This window comes from Pelodiscus sinensis, chromosome 4, assembly GCF_049634645.1.
Source record: "Pelodiscus sinensis isolate JC-2024 chromosome 4, ASM4963464v1, whole genome shotgun sequence".
Lineage (NCBI taxonomy): Eukaryota > Metazoa > Chordata > Testudines > Trionychidae > Pelodiscus > Pelodiscus sinensis.
Window position 1 is genome coordinate 66,537,960 of NC_134714.1, and position 17,715 is coordinate 66,555,674.

General features: G+C 44.7%; 1 protein-coding gene across 3 annotated transcripts in view; it reads right to left on the reverse strand.

The window, feature by feature from the left end:
* The window catches only part of ZNF106 (zinc finger protein 106), an 80,158-nt gene extending 63,894 nt beyond the window's left edge, over nt 1–16,264 (reverse strand). The window contains exons 1-3 of one of the 3 annotated variants that reach the window (XM_075927230.1): nt 16,090–16,264; nt 2,712–2,794; nt 1,060–1,121 (exon numbers count right to left, since the gene is read on the reverse strand). In XM_075927230.1, the coding sequence (XP_075783345.1) occupies nt 1,060–1,121; nt 2,712–2,765 (116 nt within the window). In that variant the 5' untranslated portion in view covers nt 2,766–2,794; nt 16,090–16,264. The remainder of the gene's footprint in view (nt 1–1,059; nt 1,122–2,711; nt 2,795–16,089) is intronic. The other 2 variants (XM_075927229.1, XM_075927231.1) reach the window with 2 other exon arrangements.
* Between the last annotated feature and the right edge of the window lie 1,451 nt (nt 16,265–17,715).

The following is a 17,715-nucleotide window of genomic DNA, read 5'->3' on the forward strand; positions in this document are numbered from 1 at the left end:
CAAAATTTGTCATCTCCCCTCCCATCGCAGTGCAGCGGGGCCCCAAACCTGGTGCACAGATGAGCCAGACCCTGGTGGGGGGAGCTTATATCACATCTTCCTCCACCCTCTCTAGTGTGGGGCCAGGCCCCCACACGCACGAACCCACCAGCAAAGATGGAGGAGGGTTGGGCTGGAGGTAGAGAGGAGGCTCCAATCAGCACCGGCGGGCGGAGGAGAAGCAGGCAAGCAGAGAGATGACAGGGGGAGTGGATGGGGACTAAATGGGTGCCCTCCTAGCATGGTGCCCGGGGGCACTTGCTGCCCCGCATTCCTTGCTGTGCCACTGGGTGCTTTAGCACCCAACCTCTGACCCAAGTCAGAATTGCCTCTTATGCCCAAACTCCCTCTTAGACCCCACATCTGCTCCATTAATATAACAAAAAAGTGCTGCCTGTGATCACTTCCCAAAATTCTAGGCATGACCACTGCCCCCCCGCCCCCCACCCCACCCCGCACAAAAAAAAAAAAAAAGTATTGCCAAGCCCTATACTATGTACTAAATGCCTGCACATTTCAGACTAAAAGTGGCGTTGGGTACAAATAGGAATGTCTCTAACTCTAAACTTGCAAAGTCTTAATCAGCAAAACAGGTTTTGGGGTCCCCCCCCCCAAAGGGATTTTTTTTAGTTTTAGGATTTAGATCTTCCACATGATTTAGCCCAGCAGTGTATTAGGCATTTTAATTTAAACTAACTATAGCAATAGATAATTATACCCAACCATATGGTCAAGCAGTGAGACAATACCAAATTACAGCCCAAGCAAATAGCTCAGGTAATTGTATAGATTAAGAAGAAATCACATGATCCTAACAGGGACATTTCCTCACAGCTATTCATGTTTTTATTATCTATTAAAAAGCACATTAAGAATTAACTGTTCCTATAAAGCACATTTCTTTTTCTCTCCCCACTTTTAACTGAACTTATCGTGCATAGGAAATAAGGCCATTTAGTTTCCCCAAAAGCGTGACATGTGAACTGCACTGAAATGCAGTTTACATGATCCTTTGCATACCTTCCTTTCAAGTTTTCAAGTTCTCTGTGGTGAAGCATGCTTCTCATGTGTTCATCCATCTCCTACAAGAGAAATAAAAGCGCACAACTCATGATTCATTTCACTCTTCACAAGAATGTATTCTTCTCTAATATTTCTTTTCTATCTCTGACTTCTAGGAGATGGAAATGCAGATAGTTATTCATACTCTTTCGAAGATGGTGTAACCCTGAGAAATTACCCATAAACCTTCTTCTATAGGATAAAATTTAGGATTCATTTAGAAGGAGGCAGAGCTCCAGAAACTAGATATAGAATAGCATATATGGAATGAGGCAAGGGCTCCGACTCCAGTGTGTTCCACTACTCCCTTCTAGCAAATAACTGTACAATCATTATTTAAAAAGATATTCCATAACATAAAAAAATAGGACTATTAAATATCCCCTTCCCAGAATCACAATATTTACAACATTAAGGATGCTTAACTTAGGCTTTATCAATCAGTTTTACTATAACACACAGTTTTACCCTGAGGGCCTGTTTCATCCAATGTGCATTCTAAACAGAAATGAGGCATACATAGTGAAATGGTTTTGGATTTAAAAGCAACTTTGACCCATTCACTGCAGTCATTGTATAACATGCCGCAAATGAGGCAGATGTTTGCTGTAAGAAGAAGAACATTCATATTAAAGAACAGCATTGGGACCTGGGAGATCCTTTTTTTTAATCCTACCTAGAATAGATACTTGGAAAAACGGTCACCTTTCTCTCTCTTCCTCTCAGATCCTCATTAATAAAATGGGAATAGCATTTGCTGTCCCTACTAAAATGTTATGAAAACAAAAAAGTCAATAGTGTTGATGAGAACCTCTTATGCTGCATCGATAAACACTACAGGAATTCTTTCTTTTCCTTAGACCAGTGGCGCATAACGTTTTTTCAACCACGACCCCCATATACTCGTGTTGCGACCCCCAAGATAATTTGAGCAGTGCAGTGCTTAGATCCGGGCGGCCAGGAGCTGGGCCTGGCTATTGGGGGCCCTGCAGCACGGCGCTTAGATCTGGCTGGCCGGGGGCTGGGCACAGCAGTTGGTGGCTAAGCAGTGCGGTGCTTAGATTCGGCCAGCTGGGGGCTGGGCCCGACTGTTGGCAGCCCCCCAGGAAGACATCTGCGATCCCCTTGAGGGTTGCACCCTACTGGTTGCGCACCGCTTTAGACTGTCCATCCAGAGTGCAGAGTTTGGAAGACAATGCAGACAAGCCACTGACTTATACTAATAAATGATGATTAGACTGAGCTGCCTCAACTGATAAACAATGTCTTACGCATATTTTAAGTATATCAGAAGAGCAATCTCTGAATGCACAAAGGAACAGAATTAAGGTTTAAAATCATACAAAAAGGTTACATTAAAACTTGAAAGCTACAGATATTTTTAATACTTAAGGAGAATATATCCAATACATGGTCACACTGAGGAAGAGGCCATCATGAAGTATGTGAAACAATTCTATTTCATTCAATAGACCTGGAGATCTATCATTTTCCAATACAAAAGTTATATTTACAGTTTCCTTTTTAAAACAAGAAAATGTTTCTCCCATGCTGCATATAGCCAGATCTTCACATGCAAAAATATTAGCCTTGCAAATTGATTTTTTTACCTTCTTTGAACTGTACACAATGTGACACAGTATACATTTTCGTTCTCGAGCCATGACTACTTTGGACAGATTTTACCCCATGCCTGAAAATAAGAAAAAACACAAAACATTCAGGATCTCTTTTTCTATCAGTTCAGTTGTCTTGAAATTATTAAGAGCTCCTTTTTATACGAGGACCATATTAAAATGTCTAAGTGTCTCCCACCGTTGCACCTATGTATGGCTTACATTTTCAACTGGCATATAGCTATCTAAAGACAACATAGCAAAAAACAAACAAACAAACAAAAGCAATTTTATTCAGAGAGGAGAGTCTTGATCCACAAACAAGCAGGATTTGAATCAATGAAAGCAGTTATTCAATTAGGGTGGTAAAGAAGAAAGTATTATAGTCTGCAGTTGCTGCAGTTCTTTAAAAGACTCGTGGCTCTGGCCCATGGCAAGAGAGCGCTGCAACTGGGAGCCGTGAACAATTTAAATAGGGTCCTGCTGCCTAAGCCACTGCCTGGAAATTTGGTGGAACAGGCAACAGGATATAAACAGAAAGTGACCAGGGTCAGTCCGTGGGCTGGATCAAAATGTTAGGTGTGCCCAGGCCTTGGACCACATTTTGCCCAGTCCTGACCTAGTCAGTGTGTATTAGTGGTGTGCCACTCTTGCCTTTACTGAAAAGCTTGCACTTACCATGTACATTTGCTTCAGAAGGAAAATCAGCAGACACGTGAAAACACTAGCATGTACATAATTATTTTATTTGAATTACTAATGAAAGAAAAACATTTATATCTGGGGTACTTTGTATTAAAAAAGCAATAAAGCATCAGGTCTAGAATTTAGGATCCTCATATGGAAAAGTCTAATTAAAAGTCAAACTGAACATGGCTATTAACACACTTGTATGCCAAATGCACTTACCTTCATTAGAGGTCAAAGTGAACTTTTAGAAGTAAGTATTTGGGGTTATCCAAAGACAATTTTTAAAAATTGTTCAAATGTTATAAGCAGGGTTGCCAGGTGTCCGGTTTTCTACCGGACAGTCCAGTTTTTAGGGGCTCTGTCTGGTAAAAAAAAATCCAGAAAATACCAGACATGTACAATGTCTGGTATTTTCTGGTTTTCTGTCTGGGTGCCCAGAAGCCTGATGGGGGGAGTGGCTGGGAGGCAGGCAGTGATAGGCGCTGGGAGCCCTGGTTGCATGTGAGGAGGAGGGACAGCCTGGTCCATGCTCCTGCGCACTGGTCAAGCATATGGTTGAGCTGTAGCCAGACTGACTTACGCTTCGCCAGGACCATGCGGGGGGCAGGAACCCCTGGGATCTGCACTGCCTGGGTCAGTCCGCTCCCCACCAGCTGATACGCTCCTCCCCCCTCCTGGCCGGCTCTCCCCTACTTCTCTCAATCTTCCCTGGCCAGCCCCGCTGTACCTACCGCCAGCCCTGCTTCCGGCAGCCAGTTCTCCCTCTCCTCTCCCGATCTCCCCTGGCCAGCCCTGCTGTACCCAACCCCCACCCCCATCTCTACCTTCCAGTGGCCGGTTCCTCCTCCCAATCTTCCCCGGCCAGCCCCGCTGCACCCCCCGCCAGTGCTGCTTCTGGCGACCAGTTCTCCCCTCCTCCTCCTCCTGAGCTCCCCCGGCCAGCCCCGCTTCCACTGGCCGCCCCCCCTTCCCCTCAACCTTCCCCGGCCAGCCTCGCTCCTCCCGACCCCGTTCCCCCACCGACCTGCTCTGCTTCCCATCGGCTGCCCCCCCTCCCAATCTCCCCTGGCCAGCCCCTGACCCTCCCCCCAGCTCTGCTTCCCGGCCCCCCCTTCCTCTCAGCCAGCCCCGCCCCCTCCCTCCATGAAGTGTGTCCGGTATTTTTTTTAAGACTACCTGGTAACCCTAGTTATAAGCAAGTAAAACAGCTAAACAACATTTTAATCATGTTTCTCAGAAGAAATTCAGATTTGGTCTGAAAACAATTATGAAGCATTTTGGATTCAAGCATAATTTTATGTATGTTTATAAGGACATGAGAACAGGATCTTGGAATGGAAGTGTCTGATCAGTACACTTTCTACTACAAATGAGGCTTTATCATTGTTAAGATCCAAGTGACAGACATCTATTTAAAACTCAAGAAACTTGTCTTAATGTGGTAAATAAGAGGATATTATTAAAAAGCAGAGGTGCTAATCCTTATGCTGATTAAAGAGGTCTTCCTTCTGTGCAAGAATCTGTTCTGCTTCCTCCCATATTCTTTACCAGTCTACTTTGTAGTATAATGGAATAATGTCCGCATGTGTTTAGGATATTGCATCAAATTAGTTGAGCATGTATGGAATTTGTCATACATTAGTGCAAGAGGGCAGCATGGATTTAATGAAACAAAGAGGTCAACAGAGTATGTGTAGCTATTTGCTCTAGGTAAGTGTGTAATATTAAAATGACTTTTAACAAGTAGAACTAAAATTGCACCTGCTTTGGCTAATTAAAACATATGGTAACTATACAGGATTACAGGAAGAGTTGAAGGCTCTCTCTAACTACCCCATCAAGTGCTTACTACAGAGAACTAAAAATACTAACTGAATTCAACTGCTATTGGCTGTTGCTATGAAAGCACAAACAGTTTTGTCTCTGCAGTGAGAGACAGACTCTTGGAGCTGGAGCACTCTGAGAGACTCCAGCGTTTTTAGGAGATATTGTAGGTGACTAGGAGACAGGAGACCCAATTTCTATTTCCAGCACTTCCACTGACTCACTGTACAAACTGGGGAAAGTCAATTTCTTCCTCTTGCTTAATTTTCCTCCCATCTCCTCCAACAGAGCCTTTTCAAGATTCAAAATGCAGGACAATGTAGCACTTTAAAGACTAACAAGATGGTTTCAAGCTTTTCAAGATTCAACTTTCTAAAATGATTTGAAGTTGCTGTGTAAAAGGTATAATAAGTTTGAAGTAGGGATGTGAACGGGTAACCTTAACGTATGATCCTTGTCACGTAACCGGTACCTGGGAGCAGCTCTCCCCCACTCCCCCTTTCGCAGAGGGCAGCTCAAGCCAGCATGCATGGGGCTGGAAAAGCCTCCCCACCCACTCTCTCTGGACTGGAGCAACTCTCCCCACCCCTCCGCACGCCCCAGCAGCAGGCAAGCAGATCCTGCCTGTGGCAGGGGGTGTTGCTACTGCCCAGACCACCCTTTAATTGATTAACTGGTTAAATACTGCATTTAACTGGTTAACTTATTAAACAGGATTTTATATCCCTACTTCAAAGTATTATCTACAATAGTTTCCTTAGGCTTGACTGACACTTAGATGTTAGTGTTCCACAGCTATGGCACTCAGGGGTATGACAAACCCTAATGCCGGAGAACCACAGCTATGCCAACCTGACTCATAACATAGATACAGTTGGGTCAAAGAAAAAAATGCTTCCATCAAAAAAGCTATCATCACTTGAGAATGTGATGGGAAAAATTCCTTCCATCATCGTAGGTCATGCTTACACTATAATGGCATCATATCTATGCCTCTGTGGCCCAACACAAATTTGGCCTTATTGATTACATAAGTCTTGAGATCCAGGGAGATTGTAGGTAAAATCTTAGATGAGCACTTTACTCCATGTGCTGTTGACCTTCCTTGTACCCAAATTAGTTCAGCTGTAAAGAGCTTATAATAAAAAAATTAGGTACAGTACTCACTACTCCTGCACAAGCAGAACTTTTATGTAAGCATACTATTTTTTTAAAGGGAAAAAAAGATAGCATATGTTTTCAATATCAGAAACTCTAGGCTTAGCCAGAGTCATTTTTGCTGTGGGCACCACCAATTTACAAAATGGTTTCAAATGGTAGATGCTAGGGATGCTTGGTATAGTTTAATAATCGTGTAAACACGCCAAATCTTAGCTGTTACACAATTATTCAATGTTTGCTGGGGGCTGGGCCGGCAGCCAGTGCGCTCCGTCCCACTCCTGACGAGCACCCTACCATCCCACACTGCTGCCTCTGTATCAAGCAGCATTAAAAATTGGCGCTGTGCACAGATGGACTTTTGCCTGCCCAGGGCTTATTGGTTAATCGTATTGTCAACTACACGTTGACATCCCTAACCACTGTAATGGTGATAAGTTGGTTCAGATGTGCCTGTGGCTTGCAAGTTTAAAAAAAGAGAGCGTGTATGAGTAATATCAATTTATTGAATTAACTAGAGTAAACTGGAGGAAATAAATCTCTTATATGAAGAGTATGGAAAACATTTCTGAAACAAAAACCGTCTAAAATAGAAAATAAATGGCATTCTATTACTTCCTGCCGTAATATTCACTAGCCCGTAACTAGTGCTCAGATGTCCAAGCTTGGCAAATAGAATACATTAAAAATGTATGTCAAAGCTAAATTTGCTACAGATCAATGGCTGAATATTCTGACTATATAAAGCCACAGCTGAAGTGGAGTGTGAGGACTGCCTAGCATTCCAGCTGCTTGGAAAGCCTCAGGCCTCCTCAAAGAGGTCTTTAGTTCCAGCTCCCACATAAGGACATTCATCTTTTAGATAGTTCTAGCAGTTAGAACATGTGTTCTATGGCTTGAAAAAACTGGGAGGCCTACAAGTTCATCTCCGCAATGCAGGCTGCCTTGGCACTGTTCACAGCCTATGGGGGAGAAGGCATAGAGTGCTTTTGCTAAATTAGCAACCCTCCCCTCCCCCCAGCAACTGATCACACAAGTTCTGTAGTCCAACTGCCTTCCAACCTTTAAGGTAACCATAATATCTGCAGGTACTACAAGAAAAGGGAAGGGACAAGATTACAAAGAAAGAGAAAATCCACAAAAAAGGGCTTTGGTAAAAGTCTTAGTTGGCTTAAGGGAGGGAAGGATGGGGGGGGGGGGGAGATCACTGTTGATTTTAACAGCACATGAGCAAGAGACTATGAAAAGGGCTGAGCTCTAATAAAGCACAGCCAAGAACTGCTGCTCAGCTGCACCACAGTCTAAAGCATGAGTTCCCAAACTGGGGTGTGTGAGGAAATTCCCGGGGGGAGGGAGGGAGGTGGCGAGGTGACCCAGTCTCCCCGCCCCCCACCAAGTTTTGCTGCTATTTTTGTTTTTCAGCCCTGGTCAGTTAGTTGTTTCTTCTTTTTTTTTTTTTGCTCAACAAGTTTTGCTGCTATTGTGGGGGGAGGCGTGACAGTTTCTCAAAAATCCAAAAAGGGGTGTGATGCTGAACAGTTTGGGAACCACTGGGCTAAAGACTGCTGAAAATTGAAACTGATCAGTTTATTTTCATTCTTGAAGTTGACAAACACCAAAAGAAAACAGACAGCATATCAATGTAAATTAAGAGTTTCAAAGTTTTTTGTTTCAGTAATCTAAGCTGTTACTAGCATAAAATATTAACACAACATCTGTTACAGTATACCAATTATTTGAGTATTATAGATGTGAGTTTCACCAACTTAGTTCTGTAACCTGGCATTCAGCAGTTTATTATACACTAAGACTCTCTTTCAGAAATAAGATTTAATCACTAAGGACTCAAAAACTGAAATCTCCAGCCGGATAACAAAAGCTACGCATTATTTTTTTAACTGAACTTTAAAGGAATGTCCTCTAAATTAGGAATGTTTAATGTGTTTACTCAAGTAAACATTTAACTGCTGAAAATTACAGTGGTTACATAGTGGCTCCTCTTGCACCCAGGCTTCCATCTGCCCTCCCATACTCCTACCTCTGTAACATAGGCAGTAGCACTGGAGATGGGGGGGAGGGAGGGATAAAAGAGGGAAGAGGGCAGACAGCTCCCCAGAAGCTGATGTGTGCCAGGAGCCAGCTTTTGAGCAGGTTCTCCGGGCATACCAGGAGCCTGTGTATAACTGTTAAGGTTAACCGATGAGCCTGGGATCAATCACAGCTCATCGGTTAACTGTGAACATGGTTACACTTTCACATCACTACTCTTAGTTTCCCAGGTTACTGTGGAAACAGAGTATTAGTTTAGATTTTGGAAACTTTCATGCAAAAGTAATGGAAAACAAGAAAAATGAATGTTTTTCTCATGGGCAGATGTAAAAAGGTTTAATAACTGCAGTGTTAAAAAAAAATCTTTATTTCACCCTTTGCATCCTAGCCTCAAATTTTTTTAGTATTATATTTATCTTCACAAAACCCCTTGCAGGGAAGAACTATTATACCCATTTTACTAGTTAAGAACTGAGGCATAGAGACTAAGTGATTTGCCCCCCCCCAAAAAAAAAAATCACAAAGCAAACCTGTGGTGGAGCAGGGAAATAAATCCAGGTAGCAGGAGCTTCTATAATTATCCTGTTGTCCTGCTAAAGGCTGGCTATAAAAACCAAGAGAAACCCTGTATCACCATCTGGTGGCTAATCACAGAAACTTCTAACTATTTGATGCTAAAAGACTTATAAATTTAAAATTTGGCCCAAGAATACAATGTAGCAAAGGAATGTTAACGAAACACAAAATCACAGTAAACTGACTCAGTTTCCCAATCTTTTAAACAGAGATTACCATCTCCCTATGAAGTAGGTAAGTTAAGATCAACATCTGTATAATACTTTGAACATGAAAAATAATACATAAAGTGTTAAGTATTATTTTCAGTGCTGGATACAGGAGTCTTGTAAAAATGAAGAAAAGGTTTGGTGGCCTCATAAGAGAAATATGGACAATAAAGTGAAATATATTTTGCTTACAGTGACTCAGATACCAGGATGCCAGCTTACAACCAGGCAATGGTACGATTGAGTCTTAAATGCTGAACTAGAAGGATGAGATTGGAACACCTCTTATTAATCAAATCTGACACATGAACTTAGACTATATTGAAGGTGGGTAAATGATGATTCTTAAAGCAGTTGTCTTTCAATCCTGGTAGCAGTTTCAGCATAGAGGCCATGGAAACTGAGTTATCCTGGGGTATGTCTAGACCCTCCCCAGAGCAATCATTTAAATTATGTATACTTTCATTTAATTTTCCAAAAATTGACTTAAGGACCTGAGCAATAACAAAACATCATGTTCAACTGACGCACATAGATTTGTGCATGAAGTGTGATGAATGAAGACACACGTGGAGCGGGGGCCAAGTTAGTGACTTTGTGCGAAGGCTTCCCTGGGCTTCACAATGTAGAGCCGCAGGGTGGGGGTGGGGTGTTGAATGAAAAGGCAGCCGCAGAGCAGAGCTGCAGGTGGGGGAGAGGGGGGGAAAAGAGATACACACACGTGCCTGATGAATGAAAAGACACCTGCGGAGTTAGGAACTTCACACGCAGGCTTCCCTAGGCTTTACAATACAGAGCTGTAGCGGCGGGGGGGGGGGGGGGGGGGTGACTAGTTGATAGTGCTAATCAATAAGCTCCTGCTTATCAATTAGTCGACTAGACACCAACATCCCCAATTATTCCATATCCAGGGCTGACAAGCCAGAAGCAATCACTTCAACAGTGCTAAGTTTTATTAAGTAAATAGTAGTGAGACTAAAAGCAAAGGTGTTTTTTTAAAAAATGAAATCTAACAGTACCAGCAAATTGAGGTCCCAAGCTGACAAGCACACACTTAGGTAAGCCCAGGCCAACTAACTTGTGTTTGAATTATGGGGATAAACATATTCATGTAAAAATTCCTGCTGGACCAAAGCCCAGGCTCTGAGATCAACCAACTTACTGGGTTTTAGAGCCCAAATTCTAGTGCAAAGAAGAACACAGGAGGCCCCCAGCTTGAGATGCGATCAGTTCCCGGGGAAGTGTTGCAAGTCGGGGGTGTCATAACTCGAACCCTCATTTATGATAGGCACCGTACGCTGTCGAAAATGCGGGCCGAACACATAAGTAGGGGTTTTTTGGCCCCTTCCGCACTTACAAAAATGGTTTTAAGTGCGGGGGATCAGAACTTAGGAGGTTGCAAGTCAGGGGCCTGGTGTACTACACTGCTACCTTTAGTCCCATAGTACACACCCAAGTCAGCTGACCCAGATTCACTGCCACAGGTTTTGGGGCTTTGTTTTTTTTGCAGTATGGGCATACCCTAAGAATTTACCTGAACAATCAGTTGTGTTGGTATTTGCCAGAGGGATTCAAAAGAGTAGCAGAAAGAAAACATGATAAAAAGATCCAAAAAGGGGGGCCCAGAATCCTTTTCAGAACAGCATGTATCACACTGCAATCCTTTTCTTAGAACAGCGATCATCAACCAGTAGATCGGGATCTACTGGTAGATCTTGGAGCTTCTGACAGGTGACCCTGACTGGTTTGGCCAGGAAGCTCTCAAGCACTGGTTCTTCAATTGCCCCTCCACCCACTGTAATGCTGCTCCTGCCTCTGCCTTGGAACTGCCCTCCTGGGAGCCTCCTGCTTGCTGTGCAGGGCATGGGAGGAAGTAGAGAGGGTGACACTGATGTCAGGGTGTCCCCAGTACACCCACTTCTTTACCCTATCTTCACACAGAGAGGAGATGGAGGGAGTTTGGCAATGCAAATCTGTCACACACACACTGTATGTGTGTCTGTCATTCTCACAAACACACACTGACCTTCACTCTTCTTCCAACCCAACACATACATGGGGGGTGGTTGTTACTTTTTGCACTGCTTGCAAAGTGTGTTATTTTTGGGTTTTGACTGGTCCATGCATTTCATAATTTTCATTTCTTACGCTTACATTTAATTCTTTGAGTAATGAGTTCTCAAATGCCTCTAGCCTGTCATGGCTGGAGTAGTTATCGCTGTGGTAGTATTTGTTCCTGGACATGGCTGGCATATCCCTGTAGCCCTTGAAAAAGGCAGAGCAGGGGGTCTCTACATGCTGTTCTCACTTGCAGACACCACCCCTCCAGCTCTCATTGATCAATAATGGGGAACTGTGGCCAGTAGATGCTGTGGGCTTAGTGCCTGTAGACGAGGGGCAGCACATGGTGCCATTGCTGTACATACCAGCTGCTTTCAGGAGTGGTGCAGGGCCAGAGCAGGAGTAAACCTGTCTTAACTCCACTGCTCCACCACCCGGAAGCCATCTCAGTTAAATAATGCCCCGGCAGAGCCTGCTTCCTGAATCCGTCCCAGCCCTGAACCACCTCCTACACCCAACCTCCTACCCCAGACGTGAGTCCCCCTGCATCCAAACTCCTTCCCAGAGCTTGCACCCTGAAACCTTCCCGGACACCAATCTCCCCACCCTGGACTAAGACCACAGCCCCTCCCACACTCTGAACTCCTTGGCCCAAGAGCAGAGCCTACACCCCAATCCTCTACCCCAGCCTGGTGTAAGTGAATAAGAATGATGAAGGAAGGGGGATAGCATGAGACGGGTGAGGCCTCAGAGAAGGGGTGGAGCAGGGCCAGGGTCTCAACAAAGGGGCAGGAAGGAAGTGAGGCAAGGGTATTTGGGTTTGAGGTAGATCTTATGTTGCACTCAAATTGAAAAAGTGATCTTGTGGTTAAAAAGGTTGGAGATCACTTCTTAGAACATATCTGTTCAATGAAGACCACAAATCCTAGACCTCCTCTGAGGGAAATAGTATCTCATATAAAATTTCAATAAACAAAAGGAGCCAAGTTAGCAAGAGAATAAATGGAGTTACAATTACTTTCAAAACTATATTTATTAAAGGATTTATGACAGTTATGCAGAGCTCATTTATTTTGGAAGTTGAAATTCAGAAATATTTGGAATGGTTCATAACCGAAATGTGAACAACTCATGTAACTTTTTTTTTAAAAGAAAATTGTTGTGGGTTAATGTGTTCAAATGTCTCAGAGAGATATGAACACCTACAAAATCTTCATCAAGCACTCTTAAAATTACAGTATCCACCTGAGAAAGTGAGGAAACAGATTGACAGGGTGAGATGACTAACCAAAAGCCAACTACTACAAGATGGGCCCAACAAGGAAAACCACAGGATTATCACCTGCCATCTCTTACAACCCCCAGCTGAATCCTCATCAATGATCTACATACAACATATCCTGCAAAATGATGCCTCACTCTCACAGACCTTGGAAAGCAGGCCAATCCTCACAGACAGACCCCCAACATGAAGCAAATACTCACCAGCTACCCACACACCACATCACAGAAATACTAACTCAGAAACCAACCCCTGCAACAAACCCCATTGCCAGTTCTGCCTGCATATCTACTCAAGCGACACCATCATAAGACCTAACCACTAACAAATGAATTAGGTTATTAGAGCATAAGGTTTCGTAAGCTACAACTCACTTCCTCAGATGAAGAGGAAAAAAGAAAGCAAGAGAAAAAAAGAAAAATAAAAGGACACAGAGATGGAGTGTGACAGAGAAACTGTAGATCTGCAATTTATTTGCAAGCTTAACACTATTCCTCTGGGTTTGATTAGGACCAGGGAATGGCTCACTACAAAAGCAATTTTCCCTCTAGTGGTAGTCACATCTCCTCCTCAACTATTGATAGTTGGTCCCATCTACTCTGACAGAATTGGCCTAGTTAATACTGGTCCTTCACTTGATAAGGTAACTAACTCCCTTCTTTTCATGTGCTAGTATATTTATACCTGCTTCTGTAATTTCCACTCCAATGCATCTGACAAAGTGTGTCTTTGCCCAGGAAAATGTACACTCAAATGTGTTAGTCTATGGTAGCCATCCTGCAGCAAAAAAAACGTCAAGACCAGACTTCAAAGAGAAACTGCTGAGCTACAGTTTATCTGAAAATTTGACACCATCATTTTAGGATTAAACAAAGATTGAACGGCTAGCCAACTACAAAAGCAGTTTCTCCTCTTGGTGTTCACACCTCCACATCAGCTGCTAGAAGTGGGCCTCATCCTCCCTGACTGAATTAACCTAGTTATCTCTAGCTTTATTCTTATATTTATACCTGCCTCTGGAAATTTCTACTACATGCAGCTGATGAAGTGGGTCTTTGCCCATGAAAGCTTATGCTCCAATACATCTGTTAGACCAGGGGTCTCCAAACTTTTCAGCCCGAGGGCCGCATTAACTATCAAACAGCAGTTCGGGGGCCGACTACACACTTGAGGTCCAAATAAAAAACAATCAAAACATGGATGTTGTTTTTAATTATTTATTTAATATTATTTTATTCAGTTATTATTTAATAACACATTGATACACTACACATGAACACCTGTATTAGTGTGAATGGTGAAATTGTTTCCTGGATGCCAAAATAGCAGACATTTCTGGCTTTAGATTTGTTGTCCCTAACATCAACAGTGACCTGAGATTATCATCGGACAAGTTTGTTCTCAAATTGTTCTTCACATATTTCAGACGTGGGGAACTCAGCTGTTGCTTCAGCCATGAAGACCTTGCACTGCTGAAAGTGCGTCAAGTTGTTGGCCTGTACTTGTTCCAAAAACAAATTCGCAGCATGCCAGGCACATGCTATGGGGCACTGCATTAATGCACTGGGGAAAACTCACCCTTCAGGCCAGCGAGAAGAAATCCAGAGAGTGAGAAAAATACTTAAAAGGAGCAAGGGACAAATGAAGCATTAAAAATTAACGTTTTTCCTCACCTAGAAGCTGATTTTAGGCACTAGATCTGGTGTTTTAGGAGAGATCTGAAAGAATTTAATATTGATTTAAATCAGGGGTCACCTTTTTAAAGTTCCCGCCGGGGTTCACGTTCCCCCGCACGTCGCCGGGCAGGCGTTACCACCACCGCCCATCCTGCCCCCTGATTGGCCGGCTGCCCTGTCAGTCTGGGCAGGGGAACGCCGCCCGTGCTAACCCCCGCCCCCTTTGCTGCCGCGCGGCCGCTTGTCAGCGGAGCGGCCCGCTTCTCCTGCCCCGGCGCGGCGTGAGTACACGCCGCACACCCCTGACAGGGCCCCCCCACCGCGGCAAGAAGGGCCCGTTCGGCGGCGCCCCAGGGACGGTCTCCACGAGCCGGATGAGAGGGCCTCGCGGGCCGCATCCGGCCCGCGGGCCGTAGTTTGGAGACCCCTGTGTTAGACTATAAGGTGCCACAGGACTCCTTGTCGCTTTTGCGGATCCAGACCAACACGGCTACCCCTCTGATACTAGGCTATACAGGCAGTCCCCGGGTTATGTACAAGATAGGGACTGTAGGTTTGTTCTTAAGTTGAATCTGTATGTAAGTCGGAACTGGCATCCAGATTCAGCCGCTGCTGAAACTGATCAGTTTCAACAGCGGCTGAATCTGGATGCCAGTTCTGACTTACATACAGATTCAACTTAAGAACCCCAGGCTCCGCAGCTTTGCTCTGCTTTGCTCCCCGTCCCCCTGGTCTGCAGACCAGGGGGACGGGGAGCAAAGCGGCGGAACACGCGGGCAGCGGACAGCCCAGACGCGTCTGTGCTGTCCGCTGCCCGCATGTTCCGCCGCTTTGCTTCCTCTCCCTGGTCTGCTGGAGACCAGGGAGAGGGAGGGACCCGTTCGTAACTGCGGATCCAACGTAAGTCGGATCCGCGTAACTCGGGGACTGCCTGTAACAGTGTTTCCCTAATGGTATTTCATGGAACCCAGGAGTTCCATGAAGTGAAAATAAGGGTTCCATGAGAAAATTCCATTACAACAACATTTTTTATTAAAAAAATTAATATTATATGAGTTTTCTTTTTAGATATGTGCAATTAAACTAAATGTTGATCTCGTGACCTTGTTTAGCATTTGTTTATTATTTTCCTTACTTATTTGTGGTCTACTTTTTCAGCTCCATATATTAGACTGTTATTCGGGGTTCTGCAAAATTCTTTCAAGTTTAAAAGAGTTCTGTGGCCAAATAAAATTGGGAAACATTGGTCTATAATGTGCCACAAGACTCGTTGCTTTTTAGAAGCATAGGTGCTTACTTTAAAATGCATCATCTTCCAAAACGTGTGTCTGATATTTTGGCATATTACAAGACCAAATTAACATTTTCACCTACATGTACCCTTCACCAACCTCACACACTGGATATATTTAGATGCAAGTTCACCCCTGTTTTCAGATGTGCTACCATACCTGAGTGACAGAGTGAGTATGGGCATAAAGCAGGGCAGCTACTACCGGCACAGTTCAGATACCAGTATAGCGGTCGGGGAGGAGTTAAAGATCTGTAAATAGGCGTTTGCTTTGATGCTGGAGAAATTCTGCACAACCCAATGGCAAAAGATCAAGAGCAACGGCGTTAGAAAAAACACACACACTATACTGCAAGAGCCATCCCGCGCCGCCTTCCTAGCCACGGCCCACTGTCACCCCCTCCCCCCGGCCTGTCTCCCCCGACACCCCCTGCCCCGCCGCCTCTGCACCCGCTCCCCATCCCACACACATTCCTGAGCCATTACCGATCCCCACCCCCTCCAAGGGAGCAGCATCTCCAGGCGCCGAGCCCCTGCCCGCCAGGACTTTACTCACAGGCCGCGTCCTCCTGGTCCCACGACAGCGCGGCAGCCCCGCCGCCCATCACGCGGCTCGAACCGAGCAGGCCCCGCTGCCTACCCGGGGCCGGCCGCGGCTCCCCCAGGAAAACGGCTGAGAAGCGCGACCCGAGAGGGAAGCGCGGCGCAGGACCAGGGGAGCGTGCGCTCCCGCAGCCAATCCGCGAGCGCGGCACACTGCCTGCACGCTGGGAAACGGCCGTTTCTGCGGATCAGGGCCGCGCTTGGCCTGTTGGCTATTGTAGTTTTTTGGGAGCGGAAATTGCTGTGGTCCATCGCGGCACCCTGCCGCCCGCCAGCAGCAACGCTGATCACACAGGACCGGATGGGGTCCTGGTGCACTTTATATGGTGCAATACGTGTACTTGGCACTTTGCAGAACATGGGAAAAGGCTCCAGCCCTGAGGCGTTTGCCTTGTAAATCACTAACAAGCAGAACAGCTCAGTAGCCGGAAGCCATGGAGACTTTGCTGAGGCTATCATGGGAGAACTCAACATCAGAAAAAGGGGCATCATATGCTTACTAGGTCATCACAGTCTACTTTACGACTATATTCTGCTGAGGGACTCTTGGACTCAACCAGTCTGGGAATCAACAGAATCCTAATGAGTAGCTAATAAGAGAATAACTGCTATTTAAATGTAGAACTTACACTGCTATAGAATAGAATACTATCTGTTCCTTGGCTCTGAACAGTAACTTCCCATCCCCAGCAAATGTAGTTTTTCTTTCTGTCTATTCCTCTTTCCCATTATGGGCCTATTTCACTACCCTTACAGGATAAGTGGTGTGTTACTCTGAGACTAGTCTTACTGATAAAACTGAAAAAGAGATCAGTTCAAAAGCTTGGTTCGCTCATCTGAAAGGAAAGCAGAGGGAAATGGTAGTTTCTGTGGCTCAGGGCAGCAACTGGCAATTGCCTTTTGACAACTGTAGTTTTTTGGAAGCAGAAATTGCTGTGGTCCATCACAGCACCATGCAGCAACATTGATCAATAAGAGATACTACCCATATCCACCCTGTCTCTCTCATATCTTGGGACCAGTAGGGCTACAGGGACATTGCAAACAGCTACTGATATGATACAGAGATTTTTCAACATGAATAAAGGCATTAACATTTGCCCCTATATTGGGGAAGGGGAAGTGTTATCATTCACTATATGTACACTTGAGGTCGTGTTATTGATTCTAGTCTGCAGTTTCAGAAACTTTGGTACATTTCCTGATCTCCCTTACATATTCTGGGGAAATTCACACACATACAAAATCATAGAATCATAGAATACTACGACTGGAAGGGACCTTGAGAGGTCATCGAGTCCACTCCCTGCCTCCATGGCAGGACCAAATACTGTCTAGACTATCCCTGATAGACATTTATCTAACCTACTCTTAAATATATCCAGAGACGGAGATTCCACAACCTCCCTGGGCAATTTATTCCAGTGCTTAACTACCTTGGCAGTTAGGAACTTTTTCCTAATGTCCAACCTAAACCTCCCTTGCTGCAGTTTAAGCCCATTGCTGCTTGTTCTATCCTCAGAGGCCAAGATGAACAAGTTTTCTCCCTCCTCATGACACCCTTTTAGGTACCTGAAAA